General features: G+C 51.9%; 6 protein-coding genes across 6 annotated transcripts; 1 reads left to right on the top strand and 5 right to left on the bottom strand.

Annotated features, from left to right (window-relative positions):
* Positions 1-713: 713 nt before the first annotated feature.
* On the bottom strand, positions 714-3,603 carry STEHIDRAFT_142236 (cellobiohydrolase precursor; the record flags this gene model as incomplete). Its single annotated transcript, XM_007309421.1, has 16 exons — positions 714-1,521; positions 1,586-1,664; positions 1,723-1,915; positions 1,973-2,061; positions 2,117-2,204; positions 2,267-2,303; positions 2,359-2,415; positions 2,475-2,512; positions 2,581-2,604; positions 2,675-2,793; positions 2,848-2,986; positions 3,042-3,061; positions 3,130-3,168; positions 3,224-3,289; positions 3,342-3,444; positions 3,513-3,603. The coding sequence occupies 16 exons, from the start codon at positions 3,601-3,603 to the stop codon at positions 1,138-1,140; spliced, it is 1,566 nt and encodes a 521-aa protein (XP_007309483.1). The 3' UTR covers positions 714-1,137.
* A 1,643-nt stretch (positions 3,604-5,246) lies between these two features.
* Positions 5,247-7,331, bottom strand: STEHIDRAFT_66741 (glycoside hydrolase family 13 protein; the record flags this gene model as incomplete). Its single annotated transcript, XM_007309122.1, has 8 exons — positions 5,247-5,651; positions 5,716-5,830; positions 5,888-5,936; positions 5,957-6,050; positions 6,106-6,305; positions 6,370-6,857; positions 6,943-7,142; positions 7,230-7,331. The coding sequence occupies 8 exons, from the start codon at positions 7,329-7,331 to the stop codon at positions 5,247-5,249; spliced, it is 1,653 nt and encodes a 550-aa protein (XP_007309184.1).
* A 588-nt stretch (positions 7,332-7,919) lies between these two features.
* On the bottom strand, positions 7,920-9,816 carry STEHIDRAFT_142234 (uncharacterized protein). The gene is made up of 2 exons (XM_007309420.1): positions 9,559-9,816; positions 7,920-9,495 (listed from the first exon to the last, which is right to left on the bottom strand). Exons 1-2 carry the CDS (start codon positions 9,710-9,712, stop codon positions 8,183-8,185), a joined length of 1,467 nt encoding a protein of 488 aa, XP_007309482.1. The 5' UTR covers positions 9,713-9,816; the 3' UTR covers positions 7,920-8,182.
* A 1,118-nt stretch (positions 9,817-10,934) lies between these two features.
* On the top strand, positions 10,935-11,600 carry STEHIDRAFT_66439 (uncharacterized protein; the record flags this gene model as incomplete). The annotated part of the gene is made up of 1 exon (XM_007309105.1): positions 10,935-11,600. One exon carries the CDS (start codon positions 10,935-10,937, stop codon positions 11,598-11,600), a length of 666 nt encoding a protein of 221 aa, XP_007309167.1.
* A 527-nt stretch (positions 11,601-12,127) lies between these two features.
* On the bottom strand, positions 12,128-14,063 carry STEHIDRAFT_125189 (uncharacterized protein). Its single transcript, XM_007309419.1, has one exon. The coding sequence runs from the start codon at positions 13,970-13,972 to the stop codon at positions 12,719-12,721; it is 1,254 nt and encodes a 417-aa protein (XP_007309481.1). The 5' UTR covers positions 13,973-14,063; the 3' UTR covers positions 12,128-12,718.
* A 68-nt stretch (positions 14,064-14,131) lies between these two features.
* On the bottom strand, positions 14,132-16,978 carry STEHIDRAFT_171962 (uncharacterized protein; the record flags this gene model as incomplete). Its single annotated transcript, XM_007309418.1, has 3 exons — positions 14,132-15,973; positions 16,145-16,550; positions 16,629-16,978. Coding segments are annotated over 3 exons (2,598 nt in total), but the record flags the coding sequence as incomplete, so codon positions are not given.
* Between the last annotated feature and the right edge of the window lie 3,616 nt (positions 16,979-20,594).

The following is a 20,594-nucleotide window of genomic DNA, read 5'->3' as shown; positions in this document are numbered from 1 at the left end:
TCGTGATAAGCATTGTAAGTGTGCTTTTTAAAAAAAAAAAGAATCACCAAACTGAACAAAAATGTCCGTCTATTTAGGTATCTTTGGTCGAAGGTGGCAGAGTAAGTATATCCCGGCCGTACATCCCAATCCTAACAACTAAATATTTGCGTTAGCTGTCGCCAAAGAGTTCAGGCTTCTTCAACGTTCTACAACCCCTCTTCTTCGCGTCAGTCGCCTCCCAACGAGAGACTGCAGTATACTGACGCAAGTTTCGATAATATCAGGGTCCCAAATCTTCTCATGAATCGCATGCTACTCAGTCTCCGCAAATGGCGTCCGCGTAGTCACTGCTCAGATTCTTCTTCCAGGACGATCGAACCAATGGAGCTCAGTGAACTCCGTTTCAAACGTATGGCGCACCGCGCCAGACCTCGTGACGCTAGCATACTCGATGAGACCGATGTAGGTGTTGCGGATGAAGAACAAAATATAGACATTGCCAAATCGCTAGACGACTCAAGCCATCATCTTCCTTCTCTTGATATCCCTCGAAAAGCTTCTGTAAGTCATTGCTCTGTGCTACGCTCCGTCTGATGTGTGCCTAGTATTGATCTATATATTCCCACCACGGGGTTCACAGACTGAAGAGACATCCACTACGGATGCCGAAGAAGACGTTTAGAAAGATTCAGTTTACCCTTTTCAGTCTGGTATCCAGCTGTTATAGCATAGGAACGGTTGTCTAGTAGCGCACGACATAAGAGTATTGGAATCTTGATCTGTTGTATAAAATAACTATTCAAGTGAATGCTCTTCAAATGATGCTGCTCGATTTTCCAGACGAATGTTTTTCTGTGACGAGGCCTTATTGACTCCAAGCATACATAGCTGACCACCGCTGACCAATAATTACATCGCGTCTCGGACAAAAACAAAGCTGAGACACACTACTCAATCCAAAAACATCCAGCGATGAGTGACCAATATATAAAACCAAGAGATGGGTAAGGTGGTAACAGCGACATCGAGTCGATACATGAGAGAAGTAGAAGGGTCACGAATCATGCATGCATGACTAGAAGATGACCGGATGAGGCCAGCCCGATTCTTTGGAGGCATCGTGACCGAACAATGCTCCAAGTATTCAAAGATAAATCAACACGAGTACTGAGCGACGGTTGAAGTGGGTGCCACGGCCTCCGAAGAGGGCACATCGACAGTCGCAGACGACGTGACACTAACGGAAATCAGGGAGGAAGTCGCGGCCACTGCAGATGAGGCAGCAGTGGAAGCAGCAGACGAAGACAGCGAGGTCGACGAAGTGTCGGTGAAGGTGCTGCCGATAGGACCCCACTTGATGTTGCTGTAAGTCACAGTTGCGGTGGCGTTGTTGGCCTCAACATCAGAGGGAAGGCCACTGGAAGTCGAGCAAGTGCCGCGAGCAACACCTGGGGTGGTGACATCTGAGGTTGTGGGATAGTCAGAATCGAGCCAGAGTAGGTTAGCCGTATGATCGTCCCAGAGACTCATGGCGAGGACCTATGCAATATTTACTTAACATCAGAAACTCAGAAGAGCAGTCAGAAATAAAATTTGGACTGACCATGCCAGACTGGAAGGCCTCGCCCATGGTTGCTAAACCACCGAGAGTACCAAAGTAATCCTCATCGTCAAAAGCGGTTCTAGCGCAGCAGGAATCAGCGAGGAGCGCGAGTTATGTGATGAAAGCTAATGACCCACTTCTGAGCCGTGCAGAAATCATCAGTGATAGAAGATCCGTTGACACCGGAGATGGCTGCATCGCTATTCTGGATGATCACACCGTTCTGAATATAGATACGTTTGATCTCGGTGAGGGTTCCATTATCGGTGCCATCGTCGGTAATGAATTGAGTGACAACGGTCATTTTCTGCGTGGTGTCAACAGTTGCACCTGTGCGTTTCCTTGTCAGGGCTTGAAGCCATACAAGACAACAGAGGATGTATATACCAGGTCCGTAGAACGAAGTATCGCCCATGCGATACGAGTTGAAGTCGCAGCCATCCTTGTCACAAACGCCGGCATAGCGATCGCCCGTGCTAGAAAAGAACCTACTAAGCCCATGCGTAAGATTTATGGAGGATTGAAACGCACTCATCATCACCACAGTCGGTGCCACTACACTCAGTCTGCTCCGTTACGGTGCAGACGTGAGGAGTGAAGGCCGCACTAATGGTGTTAGCTGATAATAATGGAAAATTGTTACCACTTTTTCTCGCGGACGGAAGCGTTGAAAAAACACACCTTCCCATATGTCCATCTCCGAGCAGCAGGTACCGTACTAAATGGACGCTGTTACTGAACGAAGCAAACAATCAAAACTAGGGAAAACGGACTGTTCCAGTACCCGCGTTAGCATCGGTAGCAGAGGCTGTCCAGTTGTTCACATTAGCCTGAATCGTAGAGAGACAACGTGAGCGAGGACCAGCGAATATGAGGAAAGGCTACGTACAACGCCATCAATGAACTTGATGTCATGAGGGCATTGGCCTTGAAAAAAATGAAACATTGAGCTACTGGTGCGGTAAGACGAGAGCTAATAAGTGGACGGTATTCACTGTCGCAGTATCCGGTGCCGTAGGCTATATGAAAGACTCAGTCAGGACCCGATCTGGCGTAAAATTAAGAGGCGAAGAAATCCGGGAAACGTACCAGCGCCTGCCTTGTTGGTATCGAACTTCGACAGTCCCCCGTCAGCATCCATCTGAACAAAATAAAGAGCACCGTTGAGGCCGCAAGGCAATGCAGAGAGGTCGACGTCGAAGGTGAACCTGACAGATACATGTTAGAATGGTATAGCGGACACAGCTGTAAGTTGAAAGTACTCTTGGTTCAACAGATTGAAGGTTTGGTAGGTAGTGTCATCCGACATGAGATAAACACGAGACCCGACATTGGTCTGAGTGGTGGTGGTGACGAAGGAGAGCGTTAAAGCGTCACCATCGGTGGTGATACCGTAGGTGCCTAACGTCTGTTGCGTTAAAAAAAAATGCCACGGGCAAGAAGTTCATCTACGTACCTTCGTAGTCGGCGCCCTCGCTTTGCGAAAGAGAATATACATATATCAGCCCGTAGAAGAGGGGTATACCAGAACATAAAGGACTTACAGGGCACAGTTAGAAGCGCAGGTCTCGCCGTCAGGGCAGCTGGGTACGACCCAACATCAGAGGTATATGTTCGCAGATATAACCTGAGGCATACATGGTGGTGTCCCACTCGTTTCCAGTATAACAATTGGTGTAGCCGGACGTCTCGTGTAGCCAGCGCCTTGAAGAGCAAACAATGAGTGGAAGAAAATGACGCCTGAAGATGTACACACCAGTTCGCATCAAGAACGATGGGGGCATCGGAGGACGTGCAGGTCCCGTCTGACGAGCACTGCTGGACAGTCATTGTAGGATGAGTCTCGGCCGTGTAGGTACCTGCGCCGTGAGGGGAGAATAATGTAAGAAAAAAAGCGCGACAACGTAGAGGCAATAATTATACGGACCGACTTGCTGGCCATTGACGGCATTGAGAATGGAAAGGAAGAGGGAGAGGGTAGAGAAGGAGCGGACTGAAAATGAAGGTGTAGTGAACATCTTAGTAGCAAACCGGTGCCGTCGCTGGAAGGGGTAAGAGAATGAGGGCAAAAGAGAAGAAATGAATGAATGTCGTCCGAGAGAGAATGAGTCGGGCTTTTATACGAGAACTGCGCAGAATATGTCCGACTCGTCTCAAGCCATCGCCATACGGTGTAACAGTGCGCAGTCTGGAGAGCGACAGAGTTTAAAAAACATAACATACGACCAAGAGATTCCAGAATAGGGGCCGAGCTGAGAGGAAACGGCGGCAGAGCACGGCCAGGCGTGATCCACGCGTCTGGAGGAGTAGGATGGTCTAGCTTGAACTAAGAACATAGGGATCTTTGCAAATCCCGAGCGCGTGTCCTTCATGACTCTCTGATGGTGCCGTCGAGGCACAAGCAGCGGCCCGATGGGCAGTCGCGAAGGCGAACAAGGTCAGCAACCGGACAAGCCAACGGATCCTCGAGAGCAAAATGAAAGGGCCGCTATAGTGGAAGACTTCTGTCTCCGAGGGTTCCCTGACAGGGTCGTAAGAGTTGCGGCCACGAGCCAGCATCGGGTCCACTATGAGCAATGCAACTCTTCAGTCGGCCTGTTGCATAAGTAAAGGTTAGAAGAGGGCCACATTAGCACGTAAGTCGAGCACATAGTCAACACCGAAGAAGGTACCGGTATAGATATCGAAGATACGAGAAAGCTCTGATGCACTCGTACACGGACACGTCATTGACCGGGCGTATTCCGACCAAATCGATAGGAATGGTAGATATGTTTCGGTTGTAATTACTTACCAAGGTCGTGATAAATTCTAGAGTCAGAAAGTCCGAACTCTGTAAAGCCTCCTTCATGTTAGGTCTGCTGAGATCGACGCAGTCGCCCTCGTTGTCCTCCACGACCGTCGTTGATGTAGACATCGAGGCTTAGTCAATGATCGTTGACTCTTGTGAAAGATGGAACACAATAATGGGTGAGTTATTAGATCCTGTGAGGCAGCAGCTATTTGCCTCATTTTGGCACTCTTGTTAGATTTCGTGGATGAACATGTTTGGATCGCTAAGGCAAGAATGGGATTGGATCGCCAACGAGTATCGATGCATCGAAGTCCGTTTGATAGTCGATGTGGTAGAGTACAAGTTGTCAGATTCAACACAACTTCAAATCAAGTTGAAAGTTGGGAAATGAGGAGAACTGATTGTGCAATGTCTAGTGGTCGGTGGTGCTGTTATGGAGGTCGATAGTAAAAGCCGCGCACGGATGGTTTAAGGGATTAGGGACGGCCGGCAGTTGCCGTCACCTGAGTTTTGCCGGGACTTACTCTCGCCACCCAACACCATCTTCCCATGAACAGATCGTTCGAGCATACCGAGAGGGATATGCTGCACAAATTGCCTGGTAAATACGTCATTTAGGAGGCTACATACATAATGCATGAAGCCGTATCAAGTGTGATACATAGAGAACATCCACTGGCAACGACATTTACTTGCAAAACACACGACATGTGGCCCACAAACTTGGGCGTTTTCCTAGGCTATACTTGGTGGAAGCCTAGATCATGAAACGAATAGTGGTATATAGTTTTTTGTTGCTAAGTGGTACAAATATACAAGTAGCTCCAAATATCCCCCAAGCTTAAACGAGAAAATCTCTCTCTCAAATTAAACCAACATCATCATCCCCGCCGCGAAGAACATCACACTCGCCCCAAACAACGCCGTTGACAGAGCCAACTGGCCCCTTCTATAACCTCCCACATTACTTGTCTGCGCCCTCGTCCCCGTGGCCAGCTCGGGGCATATATTCCCGTCCTTCTCCAGCACCGAGATCGGCATGATAATCTGCGGCATACCATAGTAGGACTCGGAATAGACAGCCCCTGCACTGTCGGCGGAGATCTTGGAACAAGTGAGGACATCGACGAGGTCTTCATTCGGCTTGAAGCCTGTGTCTTCGATCTTCCAGACCGCGGTTTCGGAGGATTGGCTGCCAATGTTGGTGAAGAGGCCGAGCATAGGGGGTTTGGAGACGGCGAAGGTGTGGTCCTCGACGCCGATGAACTTCATCTATGTATAGTTGGGAAGCGTCAGGATATAATAAGGAATAAAAGAGGCAGGAAAAGCCATTCACCGCGGTGTTGGAGAAGTCACTATCAGTGGCCCCCATAGCCTGCTTACGAGCGGCGTTCAACGTCTTGAAAAGGCCGACGAGTGGTTTTTCGGTATCGTACGCAGAGAGCCAGAGCCTGAAGGTACGAAATAAGCTTACGAACGGCGACTGAAAGATGAGGGGGGGGGCTCACGCTTCACGATTGTAGGGATCCGAACCACCCTGGTAGCCTTGCTCTTGACCTATGAACGAAGTCAGAGACCATCGGCATTGTGAATAGCATGTAGGCACTCGCCATAGTACACGATCGGCATTCCGTCGTGAACGAACGGGAAGGTCATCACATTGTGGATGAGCTAGTATTGTCAACCATTAGCACGTTTGAAGACAACAAACATGTAGAGTACGCACCGCGTCATCCTTCGTAAACGACTGAAACCTAGGCTGATCGTGATTCTCGATGAATGAGCCAGTCCCGAAAAGCCCGTTCTTGTAGTTCTGCTGGGCGGCCGTCATGGTGTTAGCTAACAAAGACATTTGGCCATTCGTGGAGGCGAAAGCCTGGATCAATGGAAACCACGAGGGATAATCGAGAATGGCGTCCATGACATCTACAAGGACAGACGGGACGACATTTAACGTATCAGAATGACCAACAACTGAAAGTAGTCTTACCGGTATAAGATGTCGCATACGATGTCTCATTGGTAAGAATCTCGCCCATCATGAATACATCTACATTGTCCCTGAAATCTTTCCAGAAATCCTTGCTGATGTGCTTGACTGTATCGAGCCTCAGGCCATCCACCTCATACTCAGCCACGAGATCCGTAACCATCTTCTTCAACGTATCAGCCACGGTCGAATTATCGGTGTTAAGGTCCGGCAATGGAAGAGATTCGTCACCGAGCCAGCACTGCTCGATGGTGGTCTGGTCGGACGAGTCGTTGACCCAACATTGTTTGTGAAAATATGACTCGTCCGAGAAGGGGTGGAAGAAGTTGGAAAAGTCGAAGTCTTTCAGGGTGGGAGCGGCCATGTGGTTGAGAACGACGTCGAACATGAGATACATCCCGCGTTTGTGAAGTGCTTTGCTCAATGCGTGTAGGTCGTCGGTAGAGCCAAAGTGGGGATTGATGTTCGTCATGTCTTTCGTCCAATATCTGTGTCACACGGGGGAAATAGGGCATAAGTCGCATGCCACAACAAGAACGATTCATAACTCGGCGTAACAAGGAGGAAACTGACCCATGAAATGCTTCACCATCGGTGGTGGATCCTTCGAGATTGGCGGCGACGGGTGAGATCCAAACCGCATCGAATCCCATGTTCTGGATATAGTCCAAGTGGTTGATGATTCCCTGCCACGACCCGCCACAATACTTGCGTTGAGACGTATCACACTGAGTCCCGTTGTCGTTTGGAAGTGCGAATCGGTCCGTCATGACCTGTATACACGACATCCCAAGACCATTGTTTCAACGTCAAGAGCGGCGGGATAGCGCGGATGAATATGCGAGGAATGAAGGACGAACCTGGTATATAGACTTCGATCGCCAATCATTGGCGGATAGGGCCAGCGTAGTAGTGGGTATCAGAGAGCATATGATTAGACTGGATAGTGTAGCGGCGCGCATGACGGTCGGTAACAATGAGATCGGACCAGTAAGAGCCTGAGAGACACCCATGACGATATAGAATAGAGAAGTGTAGTATGAGAAATGAGCTCTGGTGAACTAGCACTCAGAAGACCGGCGGGATAGTCGAATAGTAGTGGGTGAGTAGAGAAGGCAGACGGGATCCAAGGGACAAGAGAGGACGACGCTGGGTTGAAGAGTGGGAGACGATCTTGGCAAAGCTCGCCCACTATTTAAGGTGGCCATTTGAGATCTGGCGTGTCGATCTCAACCACATCGTCAGTCTCCAGTCCGGTCACCCGAGCGTGAGACTAGGCAAAACCGGAACCATCTGGGACGCCACATTCACAATTTCCAGTTCGTCTATTTGGGGTGGTGGGTACAAAGATGGTCTTCGCTAGATATACTGTGGCATTCGCGACAAACAGTTTTACGTCAGTGTGCAAGACAGAAACCCCAGTAATGGCATTGCGTACCTGCGGGAACGAAGACAGGCGACGGAGATCGTCGAAACTGATTGAAGTATCACCTGTTTGGGCAATCCAGATGCCGATCACGTTCGGCGGCGTGAAAGGAGCGTGGGTTACTGTATACTGTAAGTAGGCCATGGAGTGTCGTCAACCCACTTCAAGGAAGAGGAAAAGATAGCGACTCAGGTATATCATACATAAGAAACACAATGAGACATATCAGCGACGTAGTACAGTAGATCCAGCCTTAGCGTGTTATTGGTCTTACAAGGAGTCCAGCTGCGCTCAAAAATCAACTAGGTTTAAAGGAACACATAAGATAAACTGAGGCGACACCTCCAAGCCTCCTAAATTCAATTGGCGTGTATGGAACCAAATTCTTCATGACTCCGAAGCGAGTTTCCGCACTGGAACGAGCGGAGAAGTGCTCGAAAGAACCGGCTCAGCAGCAATTCCGGTCGGAGGCCCATATCTCAGCATCAATCCCCTGTCCGTCTGGATCGTCTCCTCCGCAGGAAACCTCGTCCCTTCGTCGGAGTCTGTCCGCGACATCTTCCATGGACTCGATGAGGTCCGACTATGACTCGACGTCGGACTCGAAGGGCTGTGACCACTCATGCCGGCCGGAGGAACCAGCGGCGTCAAGCTCTCCAGCGCTGAAGCGGCCTGGATCTGGGCCGCGATGCTGTTCTCGTCCTGTGGACGTGGTGGGAGAACGTTGATGTTGGTAGCGGGAAACTCGTGAATGAATTGTTTGGTGGCGACGGTGACTGTGACAGTAGCTTGTAAGGTGTGGGTGTTGGAGAGTGAGAAACACTTGAAATCAGGGTAGATGACGCCTTCGTCTGGCCAATGCGCACGAAGCTCGAGCGGTATCTCGGGATGTATATGTATATCTTCTGAGGAGGAAGTCGTCGGCGAATGAGCCCAATAGCTCTTGAGGACGAAGGTATTGCTTGTTGCCCGAGTTTTATCAGTTTTCGCGCCGAAGACGCTCTCGTGCGTCCCTCGAACGACGGAGAGGGTATTAAGGTGGAGCGAGGTAATACGAATAGTGATATTTGGAGTCGACTCGGTTGTCGATTCGGGATCATAATAAAGGATGAGTAGAACTGGCAGGGAATCACCGAGGACAACAACTTTTGGAAGCGATATGTGGATGTGGAAGATGGCGGTAGGGATTGAAAGACCCATGGAAGAAGAGAGGCCGTCTCGCAGGAGTTCCTTGAAAGTGCGTGAGCGATCTTCGTGCGCGAGGCGTGAGGTCGCATGCTTGAGCGTGACTTCGTTTCTGGTCATACTGTCGTCCAGTGCAGATGGATCAAACGGGGGCGAAAAAGTCAAATCCTCGGTGGCCGTAAGGGGTTTGTGCTGGCGGCCAACCGAGGCTTCGAGACTGTATTGTACATATCCGTAACTGTGTTTGATGCCCATATTATAGGTTGGCGGCAGGGGGTGAGGCCCGGTAAGGAAGTCGAAGGGTGCACTCGCGCCGGTTTCGTATTCTGTGGTCCGGTCGATCATGGTCCATTCCGGAAATACGAAGGAAAACGGCCATTCGTAAACGGTGTCCCTGCGTAGTTTGTATTGATTAGGAAAGAGAACCTGAGAGATGGAGAACAAGGGGGCTCTGTCCCGAAATATTGTTGTCAACTGGCCGGAGCGTATGCTATGCTTGGTCTTGCTCCTGCCAGCTGCAAAATAAATGACGGTGAGTCAGGAAAGGATAGGCTACAATGATATTGCGGAGATCGTACAGAATGTGATATTGACATTGACAACTTCTTCATCTTCAGGGCTATGGAGTACAACTTTGCCAGTAACAGAGTCTCCCGGATGATATATCTGCCCTGTTCGGTCTAGATAAATCCTGAACTTTTGAGACGCTTGAGCATACGACGTTTCGGGCATGGAGTTATAATGAGGCAAGTTTGGGGAGCAACCGCTGTGCAGCTTGTGTAGAATCCTCAAAACCAGGTAGAGTAGTTGTGGTCACTATGCAAAAGACGACGCGCGAATTCATCAAACGCCGAGAGACTCGGATTATTTGAATTGATGTCAAATACTGTGACCTGTTGTGACGTCACATAAACCAGGATTTGTCCAAAGTAATCCATCAGCACCATCATGCACCGCCTCTGAGACTACCTACTGGAGCAAAGCCTTAGGCCGATGCACAAGAGGAAAGACGACGGGTCGTAGGCATGCCAACATCGAGCGAGATGGGAAGCAAGTACCCAAATGCGGTATTGTTTGGTGTTGTTATGATCGGAGGTTACTGGGAACTGACGTGTTTTGGATTTGAATATACCTCCGTCAAAACGCTTGCCTCTGTACGTTCTACAAGACACACTTGGCGTAAGTGGTAAAATTCGATTTTTGCCCAAATGGTACAGTTGAGCTATTCTGATGCAGCCAATACACCCATCCCGGCATTCAGGTTGCCTTTGTAACATCCAGTGTCGACTCACTCGGACGGGATCATTCAAGGATCATTCAGCGATTATCCCGATCGCGCACTTGGATAACACTCGGGTCTTACGGGCAAGGTATCATTTCTACGTGGTACGCATTCTCGGAGCTACATCACCTTTCCTTCTGGGAATTGTTGGTTACCTGCGACGCATTTATTTGTAGACGCCGAGGGACCAGTATCATGGTTCAAGCATGCAACCGCTGTGGCAAGGAGATGGAAACTCTCAGACGTTGCAAGGCATGCGCCAGGGCATGGTACTGCAGCGAACGATGTCAGAAAGCTGACTGGGTGTGTCACATTGTTGACTGCAAGCCGCAGCGCCCAATCACCACCGCCGACTACCTCATGCGCGCCGTCGATTCCGAAATTCCTCCCGATGACGATGAAACTTGCAGGGATTATGGATTCGATAGGGTTGATACCCCGCAGGACATGACCAGCCTGTTTGAGCTGTACAGGGAATTCACAGGTGGTCTTGGGGTTAAGGCCGCGAAGAAGATGAACACCTGGAGGGTGAATGGAACCCTCATCGAGGAGATTCATAAAGCATATGGGCGATTTTCCGAGGACAATCGAGGTCCTTACTATGCTTGGTTCCTCAAAAGCCAGCACGTACTGTCTATCAACCCCCTGAACGAATCAACAATCACACAAAACATGGCCGACTGGTTGCCGAACACGTGGAGATTCATCGGGGGGTCACCAACGGCTTCGTACCAAACTATAACCGATGCTCGTTCCAATATGTCTCACGACAGACAACTTTGTTTTGGGTTCTATCTTATGACCCTTCATGGTTGGCGTCCCCCGCTGGCGAACTCCCTTCATCTTCGTATGGGCTTCCTTGCTGTCCACCATGAGGATGACGGGAGTCATCTCAGTGCACTATACCGGCAGCTGATCAACCATTGCTCCTTCGACGAGTTCTGCGCTGCCTACATATCAGGTGCACTTCCGTCCCTCTTCGCTGAACACGGCATCGTCCTCGACGACCCATTCGTCCTAGACCTACTGGCCAGTAGTGTCTCCAACAAGTCGGTATGGAGCCTGAAACTATATGTCATCCAACCCAAATCCGCCAATGCTCGACTGATACCCTCCGTCGCGGCGGACTACGGTTTCATGTACTGCCAGAATGAAAAAGACATGGAGGACCTCAAGCAGGTGTACAAACAGGTCCTCCTGCGCCCCGGAGCGGACCCGCTCGCGCTGCATCAGGCCGCGATACAGGGCAAGATATTCGAGCACGTACGGCGGTTGGTGACGCTGAAACCGAAGGAACGATTCGCCCGTCTTATGTGGAACATCTACTCTTCGAAGTGAACGTCTTCGCCTGCGTCTGCATGTATGAACGCTCTGCTGTACGTATGAACGGTCTGTCAGATTTTCGCTGTTCGCCACTCATGTACTGTATATGCTGCCGATACGTGGAACCAGTAGCTCTATCAGATGTGATGACGGCTGCGAACCGTGCTCACCTTGCCTGTACTTACTCGAGTCGTCTCAAACTGTTCCAGTCTTTGTCTCTCGTCACCCCCGTACTACTTACGTACGTCTGACCAGTCTTTAGCTTGCGTGATCGCGGCCATTCGCACTGTATGACACATATCGTCCCAAACCGTCGCAGTCTTTGTCTTTCGTCACCCCTGTAGTACTACTTACATCACCATAGCGAGCGTAACTGCATCCCAATAGTCGCCGCACTCTTACCTTCCCAAAACGTCCCACTCCTTATCTTCTCATAAGCAATTACATGAAGCATCGTGATCGACAAGTTCAAAATAACAAAGACACACCGTTCCCGGACCACGATATTTCACCTCGAACGAAACGGAAAGAGGAGACGACGGAAACAATTTAAAGATTACATTGGACTGTCAAAAAGTAGTGGGAAGCAAAATGTGACTACTACGTAACTATGAAACCAGCGAGATCGAGTTTGGAGTGGTAAGTAGATGAGATAGATAAGTACTAACATCAAATGAACAAACAGAAGTTTTGTGAATGAATCGAGTCAGTAGAAAGTGGAAAATGGACAGTGAAAACCCGCATGTACGAACGACATTGACATTGACATGAAAAATCGTGAGTGAGATCGAGACCGATTCGGAGGCAGATGAAAGCACAGAAGGACAGCAAGGAAAGAAACGCAACAGACACCGACAGTTGTTTGTACACCTCCAAAGCAGAAAGGAAAAGGAAAAGGGGAAAAAAGCTCGCCCATCACCACCGCTCATTTCACACCGCCTATGGATATGGACTGACGAACCGAGAATACCGATTCATGATCAATTCTGACGAACAAATACAAGTTCACCACAGACAGACGACAGAACACTGAAAGAAAAGAGCAAAATCTCGAGAAAAGAGAGCAAAAAAAAGAACATCCAAGAAAATCCGCAACACTTCCTCACTTCCTCACTTCCCCATTTCGCAGTCCCTCACTTCTCATCAACAGCCATAGGCGACTGTGGCCTCGAGTCCTTCTCTTTACCCCCACCCCCACCCCCACCACTCGCCACACTCGAACTCCCCCCCGAATCCTTCCTATCTCTCTGTCTCTCCCTTCCACCCACACTGCTAACACTAACACTCGACCCCGAATGTCCCCTCACCAACGGCGGCCTCTCGCCTCTTTCCCTCTCCCTCTCCCTGAGCTCCCTCTCACTTCTCTCTCTCTCCCTCTCACTCCCCGCACCTCCCCCTCCCCCTCCTGCCCTACTCGCCTTCGACCCCTTCCCCGAACCCCCCGTCGCCGTCGCCGTCGTCGGTGTCCTAGGCGGAGGCGGATCCATCCTAATCGCAGAAACCGAAAGTCTCCTTCCCGCCTCATAGCCTTGTCCTTGTCCTACTCCAGGTGCAGGTCCAGGCGACCCGTCATCCCGTTCGCGTTCGCGTTCATGCGACGGAGGCCGACGCTGGGATAGTGAAGGCGACCGATGGTGTGAATGGGGATTCGTAGGATGCGCGTACGGATGTCCCTGGTGCTGGTGCTGGTGCTGATGTTGCTGCTGGAGCGATGAAAGCTGATGTTGGTGCGACGAATGCGAATGCGAATGCGAATGCGAATGTCCCATCGTCCTCGGTGATCCCGGCGCACCCGCCCCAGTCCTCGACGCCGAAATCGGTATACTCGGATGTGCATGACTGAACGAAAGCGTCCTCGGACTCGGGATCGCACCCACACCTACAGACGACGACGACGAAGGAGGGGCCCCTGCGTGCGGGACAGGCGGGAATGTGTATGATTCTGACGGTCCTGAGGATGCTGCTGCTGCTGGTGGAGGGGGATGCGGCATAGGCGGGGTCAACGTCAACGCCCCGCCACTGCTGTTGGCGTTATTGTTGTTAGTAGTAGAGGCGTTGGAATTAGCGTTATTCCTCCTCGAGCTCGAAGCGATCGTCACCGCGCCCGCATTATTCCCCCCAGACCCAGAAGGCAACGGGATCTCGCCCGCGAGGCTGCTTCTTCTCCTCGCTGAAGCTGCTGCCGACGACGACGAAGGGACGTACGCGGGAGGATAAGGATACGAATTTGTCGGTGCTGAAGGGATAGGGATGATATGCGATTGATGTCCTCGAGGAACGTGTCCCTGTGTAGCCTCCAACTCCTCAATCCGTCTTCTCATCCCAGACACCTCACCCATCAGACCCTCCAATCTCCTCTCCACCTCCCTCTGCACTCTCTCCTCCATCTCGTCCCCCCCTCCCCCTCCTCCCGCCGGCCCACTACTCGCACCAGCACCCGAACTTGAATTCAAACCTACACTCCTCTCCAACCTCCCCAACCTCTCCTCCCACCTCTCCCTCTCCCCCCTCCCCTCCTCCCTCTCCCTCTCCAAAACCCTAATCAACCCCGTCGCCCTCCCCACCTGTCCCTCCAACCATCCCTTCAACTCCCTCGAATCCCTCAACGCATCATAAAACACCTCAAACGGCGCCAAAAACGCAGCCTTCTGGCCCTCCCTGCTGTCCCTCTCCCCCACTCTATCTCTGCTCTCTCTATCTCTGTGCGTGTCGAGCAAACCGTGCCCCTGCCCACGAAGCGACGACTGCGAAGCCGCCATAGACGACGAAGAAGCGACAGGGTTCGCCGTATGCGGCGGCGCACGCAGATTACTATGTCCATGCAACCCTCCCGACATTCCCCCCGCCGACGATCCGCTCAACGAAGAAATACCCACGCCCACGCCCACGCCCGAACCCGAATGCGCGATATGCGGATGATGCATAAACGCAGGCGTCGGCGGTCCCTTCGCCAACACGCTCGAAATCGGCACGCTCGCCGTTCCCCTCTCCCTCTCCCTCTCCCTCTCTCTTTCCCTCTCCCTATCACTAGAGCCAGCTTGCCCCGGCACGGTCAGATGCGTCTCCTGTCCAGAAACCATCGCCCCCCGCATCGAAAGACGCGTCGGAGTCGGCGGCACGATCCCCCTCCGTACCGGCGTCTGCACCTGCTCCCGCTCCCGATTTTGGTTTTGTCCCGAGCCCGACGTCGAGCCCTGTGAAGTCGAAGCCCCAATAACGGGCACAGTCGGGATCGCCATCAGACCCTCCCTCACATCCCTCGTACCCTCCCTCCCACTGTCTCTTCCACTCACGCCCTCCCTACCATACCGCCCCCCATACCCACCCCCAGCCCCAGCCGTAAACGTAAACTGCCCCTGTATCGGCGGCGCACTCTGTACCACCGGCTGCATCCTATCCCTCCCTCCATCTCTCCCCCCTCCGCTCCTCCCACCCGAGTTCGGATTGGTAGAGGTGGTGGTGGAAGCGTTCGCGGTCTCACGGGGCGATATAACGATATCCGCTGGTTTCTTTTTCGTGTGGGAGCCGGAGCCGGTGCTCGCGAGGGCTGCACGACGACGGGCGAAGGAGATGGGTGGTGTGGGGAGCGTGGTTGGGCCTACTCCTGCACCTCCCGCACCTGCTCCTGGTGCCGTTGCCGTAGCGGCCGCAGTGCTGGCGGTGTTGTTGTTCGGAGTGGAGCGGGGAGAGGAATTTGATGGTGGTGGTTGAGGGTGAGGTTGCGAGGCAGCTTGTGAAGAGGAAGGTTGGGATTGGGGCGGTGGCGGTGGCGGGTGCGATTGACCTTGACCTTGAGATTGGGCAGGCGGTTGGGACGAAGGACGATGTGAGAGGGATGGCGAAGAAGGATATTGATGAGGATGAGGATGAGGATTCGGCGGGGGCGGTAACTGTGCCGGAAGTGGATTCAGACCTCCATGATGATTGGTACGGCCATGTGTACCAGTACTAGTATGTGGCCCAGGAGAGGGTTGTCTAGGCGCGATCTTGATATGTTGTTGTTGTTGCTGTTGCTGCTGCGACGGAACCTGTATATGTGCCTGTTGACTCGGTACGATCATGGGACTCGGGCTGGGTGGTCTGCTCCTGTTCGAGGTCATGTTCGTGGAAGTGGTGTTGGTGGTGGTGTTGTTGTTGGTGGAGGTGGTGACAGCAGCTGTGGTCGTGAGGTTGGTATTTGACGGAGGCCGGTGCAAGTGAATTTCCGATGCGACGATAGAAGACGTCCTTGCTCTCGTGGCAGGACTCGCCCTGTTCGCAACCGTCGTAATCGCGCTCTGTTGTCCCTGTCCCGCAGTCACCGAAGCCCTATCCTTCTCCTTCGGGGTCGGGGGCTGAGGCTGCGACAATTTAGGCACCGACGAATTCGGAGTATTGTTAGCAGTTTTCTGATTGACGACATTGACGGCGACGAGGGGCGCCGATGGGGGTGGGGGTGGGGCAATGGCAAGTGGAGGAGGAGGGGGGGAAGAGGCGGAAGAAGAAAGGGCGGAGAGCGAGCCACGGCGCTGTTCGATGAGGGCTTTCTGGCTTTGTTTGATGGAGAGCATGGAACGTACTTGTTCGAGTGCATTCGGGTCGTCCCTCGCGAGGGTGAAGCCCATGACGACGGGTGAGATCGGAGTCGAAGCGTTCCCGTTCCCGTTTCCGTGGCCGTTGCCATTGGGGATGGAGGGCGAGACGACGCGGGAGGTGGCGAGCGGGTGGGAGCTGATGGTTACGCGGCGCTTCTTCGCGGGAGGTGCGGCGGCGTTGCTGTTCGGTGTGGCACCACCGGGCGTCGGAGTCGGAGTCGTCGCGATGGATATTGTGGGCGGATGAGCGGGAGCTGGGAGGGTGCTCGCTGGCTGGGAGTGGGACGTGTGTTGTGGCGGCGGCGGCGGCGGCGGCGGCGGCGGGTACGGCTCGCGGTCGTCCATCAATTCGTCCTCCTCTTCCTTAACACGCACTAGCCGCGGCGATCTGCTGCAAACGCACGAATGAGGACCCGAAACAGGGAAACAAAGGACGAGTAAGAGTAAGAGTAAGCGCCAGGAGACTCACCTCGAACGATCCTCGCCGCGCGGGGTGCTCGACGCAGACTGCGCCTCGGTGTACGACCGTTTCCTGCTCAGCGTGCGCGCGGTCGGGGCGTGTTGTTCGTTTGGCGAGCGAGAGCGAGAGGAGCGTCGGGTGTCGTGCTGTTGCTGCTGCTGCTCTGGCGCTGCCGTGGACGATTGCGAGGACTCGTGTGAGCCCTGGGTGTTTGTGCTTCGCTCGAAGGACGGGCGGTGGATCGGGGGTAGCGCGTTGTGGCCTGGGAGGCGGTCGAGGGAGGTGTTGCTGAAGGCCTGTGCGAACGACGGCAGGGACTGGGACGCGGCAGCGGCCGTGTTGGAGTGCCGGACGGACATGGCGCTCGTCGTCGTCGTTGGGGGCGACGGGGACGTCGAGGGGGATGGGAAGGTCGTTGGGGGCGGTCGACGTCGCGGACGGGAAGGGAAAGGGAAGGGCGGGGACCGGGGACGAGGACTTGGATGTATAAAGGCCGGATTGGGGACGTTACCGAGTGGAATCGTCGGTGGAAGGTTACCACATTTCATTTAGTTATATCTCGTCAAACGCCGTCGCTCTGCTAACTTACCCATGCACCGCCATCCCTCCTCGAAATCCATCCTCGCCGTGACACCCTACCTGAGCCTCAGCCTCGACTTCTTCTCTTCCGCCACTCCTTCCCTCTCGGCTTTCCCCCGCTTCTTTCTCACTAATCCCTCTCCTTTCTCCGTCACACTCCATCTGGCACTCGGCCTTCATTTAGGATGCCCTCTCTCATCTACCTATACTCGTCCGAGGTTTGCATCCACAACCCAATCCTCGCCGTGAATAACTCTCGTTCTATCTCGGTCCCGCGGGATCCATCATAGATCTATCCATCAGCGACGCTCGTCCTCTCCTACATAGCTCCTCCAGGCTGAGCGATCACAATTGACCGCCACAACAACGAAAGGACGAGTATAAAGCAAACACCCGTCATCAACAACAAATCAAACGATGAAAAATCCTGTCATCCCCAGATCATCTCATCCGCCATCATCATCCGCGTACACATCCTGTACAACGTCCCACATGCCTCGCACGACACACGGTCAGTTTGTTTGTTCGTTCGAAACACATTCGGCCGCGGCTCTTTCCGTCTATCTATCTTACGTTCTTGGCTATGTCTGTTTTGATCTATCTATTTTACTCCTAATAGAGGCTATAGAGATACACGACATAGCTTGCAACGTATGAACCCCTGCTCCACATCATCATCATCAACATGCACAGCCGTACCGACTTTTGCACAAGCGGACGAAACGAAACCCACACCAACAAAAAACATACGGCCTCGGACGTCCTTTACTTTTAGCTGCATAGGTCGGACAGTATCGTCGGCGCTAGGCTTCTTAAACTCCGGAGCACAGCACCGATACGTCTCTAGCCTGACAATAAAATCTGCACCAACGTCAACCACAGCTTGGGGCTGCCTGCTCACTGCCCTTACAGCAGTGAATTTTTGTTCAGCTCACTGGTCCTCTCGTCTATGCACGCGCATGCTCCTTCCGTTCCGTCTTTCCATCACAGCTGCACCTTCCATCCGAACTTGAAGCAGTCGCAACCATCGACCATCTGAATCCTTTTTCTCGCCTATGGTTCGTGGTACTCCTTGGCGACTATGGAGTACTCCTATTTACACCGCTCGTTGTTCTGAAAGCCGACCTCACGCGAACGAGCCAGACAAGCTCCACACTTCTTAAGTTAACTATAGTCTATGTCCTGCCGAGCGGCCTGACACGAAATCACCGAACCCGAACCCCTCTTCGGCTTTTCTCGTCTTGACCGTTGAGTTCTATACGACTGCGAACAGCCTGGCATATGTATGGAATTCGAAGCTGTTTCAGCTTGCACCTCTCAGATCTCAACTACACGTATTAGGGCTTATATGTTAGTAAAAACTTAGAGCTTTTTGCGATAGCTCATTGGCGGATCGGACAGATCTTCCGCCAACGAGTTCCAAGTAAACTTGAAACATATAAGGTCTATTGTATGTACAAGCCTCGCAACTTCGCACTCGCTATAGTCATGTCCACCCTCAGCTCCAACCTAATCAACTCGCCGGGCTTGCTACTTATATCCATACTCACAGCTCCCGCTCAGGCTAAATACAAGCTTATTTTCGGTACATGCACGACGGAAGACGTCTCATAACAATCTGTGAACGGACTCGGTCAATTTGACCCCATCCAATCCCTTCGCTCTCTAAAGTGTACCGCACCCATTCCATTCCACTCCTTCCTATGCATGCGCTTGAAATATTGATCCGATGCCATTCCTAGTTCTTCTTCGACTGTATGCCTCGTTTGAACTTGAACTTGAATGGAAGGCTCGCAATCTCTTGCATTGAGAAGACGGTACGCACGGATAAGTAGCAAGTAAGTACAAGTCTGGACGTTTCGAAATCCTGGTTCAGGGAAGTTCTCTCAAACCTCGATCTGATGCGAGTCTTGTACATATCTGAATCCTTGAACGTGGAACGTGGAAGGCTGTCATTCAAATTTGAGGCCGCTTGAATCGAATCAATTAGGCTGTTTCGTGTATGTATTTGTCGCCGGATAAGTCAGCTTAGCTTGGCGAGGTGATACTATCCTCGAGCTCGTTCCGGTTAAAAAGATGCTCGATGACCATCATTCAACATCCATTACAGCACTTTCTTTCTCGTTCTCTGATTCGCGTTACTGTATCCTGCAGACAGTTCGTCTTCCTCTGCATCGTCCTTCAAGTTAGCTTCTCATTCTTGACCGTGATAGTGATGACTGATCATGACAGGGAAGAGTGTCAATGCTTCCTGCCTAATTATTATTTCATCCGTACTTATTCCCTTCTCCTTCTTCTTCTCCTCTCATCACGACATCTGAACCCACTAGCCTCGAATCCTGTCACTGGCATTGATGGCCTCCTTTCCTTCCTTCTCATCCCTTCCTTCCGATTCCTCTTCTCCTTCCCTCCTCCATGTACATAGCACCACTAGCTCGTTTCATCCTCCAACTCAAAACCTCGTGATCGTACCCGTCCAACACGGATCGAGCATCCTAAACGTTGAGTGTCTAACGCCGCGAACTTTGTTCTATCCTCTTAGACTATCCTCTATCGACGTCGTATCACCAGTCACCTCTCTCCTCGTAAGGGTAGGAAGGAAGGAGAGTATCCCCATCGGATTCACCATCCCATCCGCACTCTTCCTTAGGCCTCATTCATGGTCCAGGCATACATGTACAATGATGCATGCAACGACTCGGAGGTCTCGTCTCGTACACCCGCACCGGTCCTTTCAACCCTGTGTCTCCACGGGTTCTTATACCGGCGCGATTTCAAAGACAGGTGCATACTTATACTGCAGTACGGTACAAATACATCACGACACCCATCGCTTCGACCGGCCTGTGGTTCTTCGTTCTTCTTCTCCTGGCGCCGGCATAGAGAACAGAAGAGAAAGAAGCTAACTTATAACTTGAAGTTCTCGCGTCTCCGAGTCTATCTCACTTCGGTCAGGTTCTTTCAAGTTCTGCTACCTCCTTTCGCTTTTGTTTAAATAAACATGGACTCACATACAGAAGTGCAAAGAGATACGCATGCAAGCTAGATGGTCAGCAATTTATACAGCCTAAGATAGCCTCAGTAGATAGCTTTCAGTTAACTTGAAGAGCGGGTTCGTTTGCGTCGAAGACGGTCGGGTCGGGCAGTTCGGGAAGGCTGAGCTTGGTCTGGGAGGGTTCAGGAAGGGGAGGACATTGTTCGTTTGTTCGTTTCTTTGTTCGTTCGTTCGCTCGTTCGTTCGTCCTTTTCATCGATTGTGTCAGTGCTTTGAATCACTTATCACTTATCACTGTACATAGAATAAACACAATACTCAGACCGAATTCCGCTATCGCAATCGCACTATTGCAGACTTCAATACAGTCCTTCAGCCCTCAAGCATCCTGCTTCGAATTC

Source organism: Stereum hirsutum, assembly GCF_000264905.1.
Source record: "Stereum hirsutum FP-91666 SS1 unplaced genomic scaffold STEHIscaffold_17, whole genome shotgun sequence".
NCBI lineage: Eukaryota > Fungi > Basidiomycota > Agaricomycetes > Russulales > Stereaceae > Stereum > Stereum hirsutum.
This window is presented reverse-complemented; position numbering and strand designations above follow the sequence as displayed.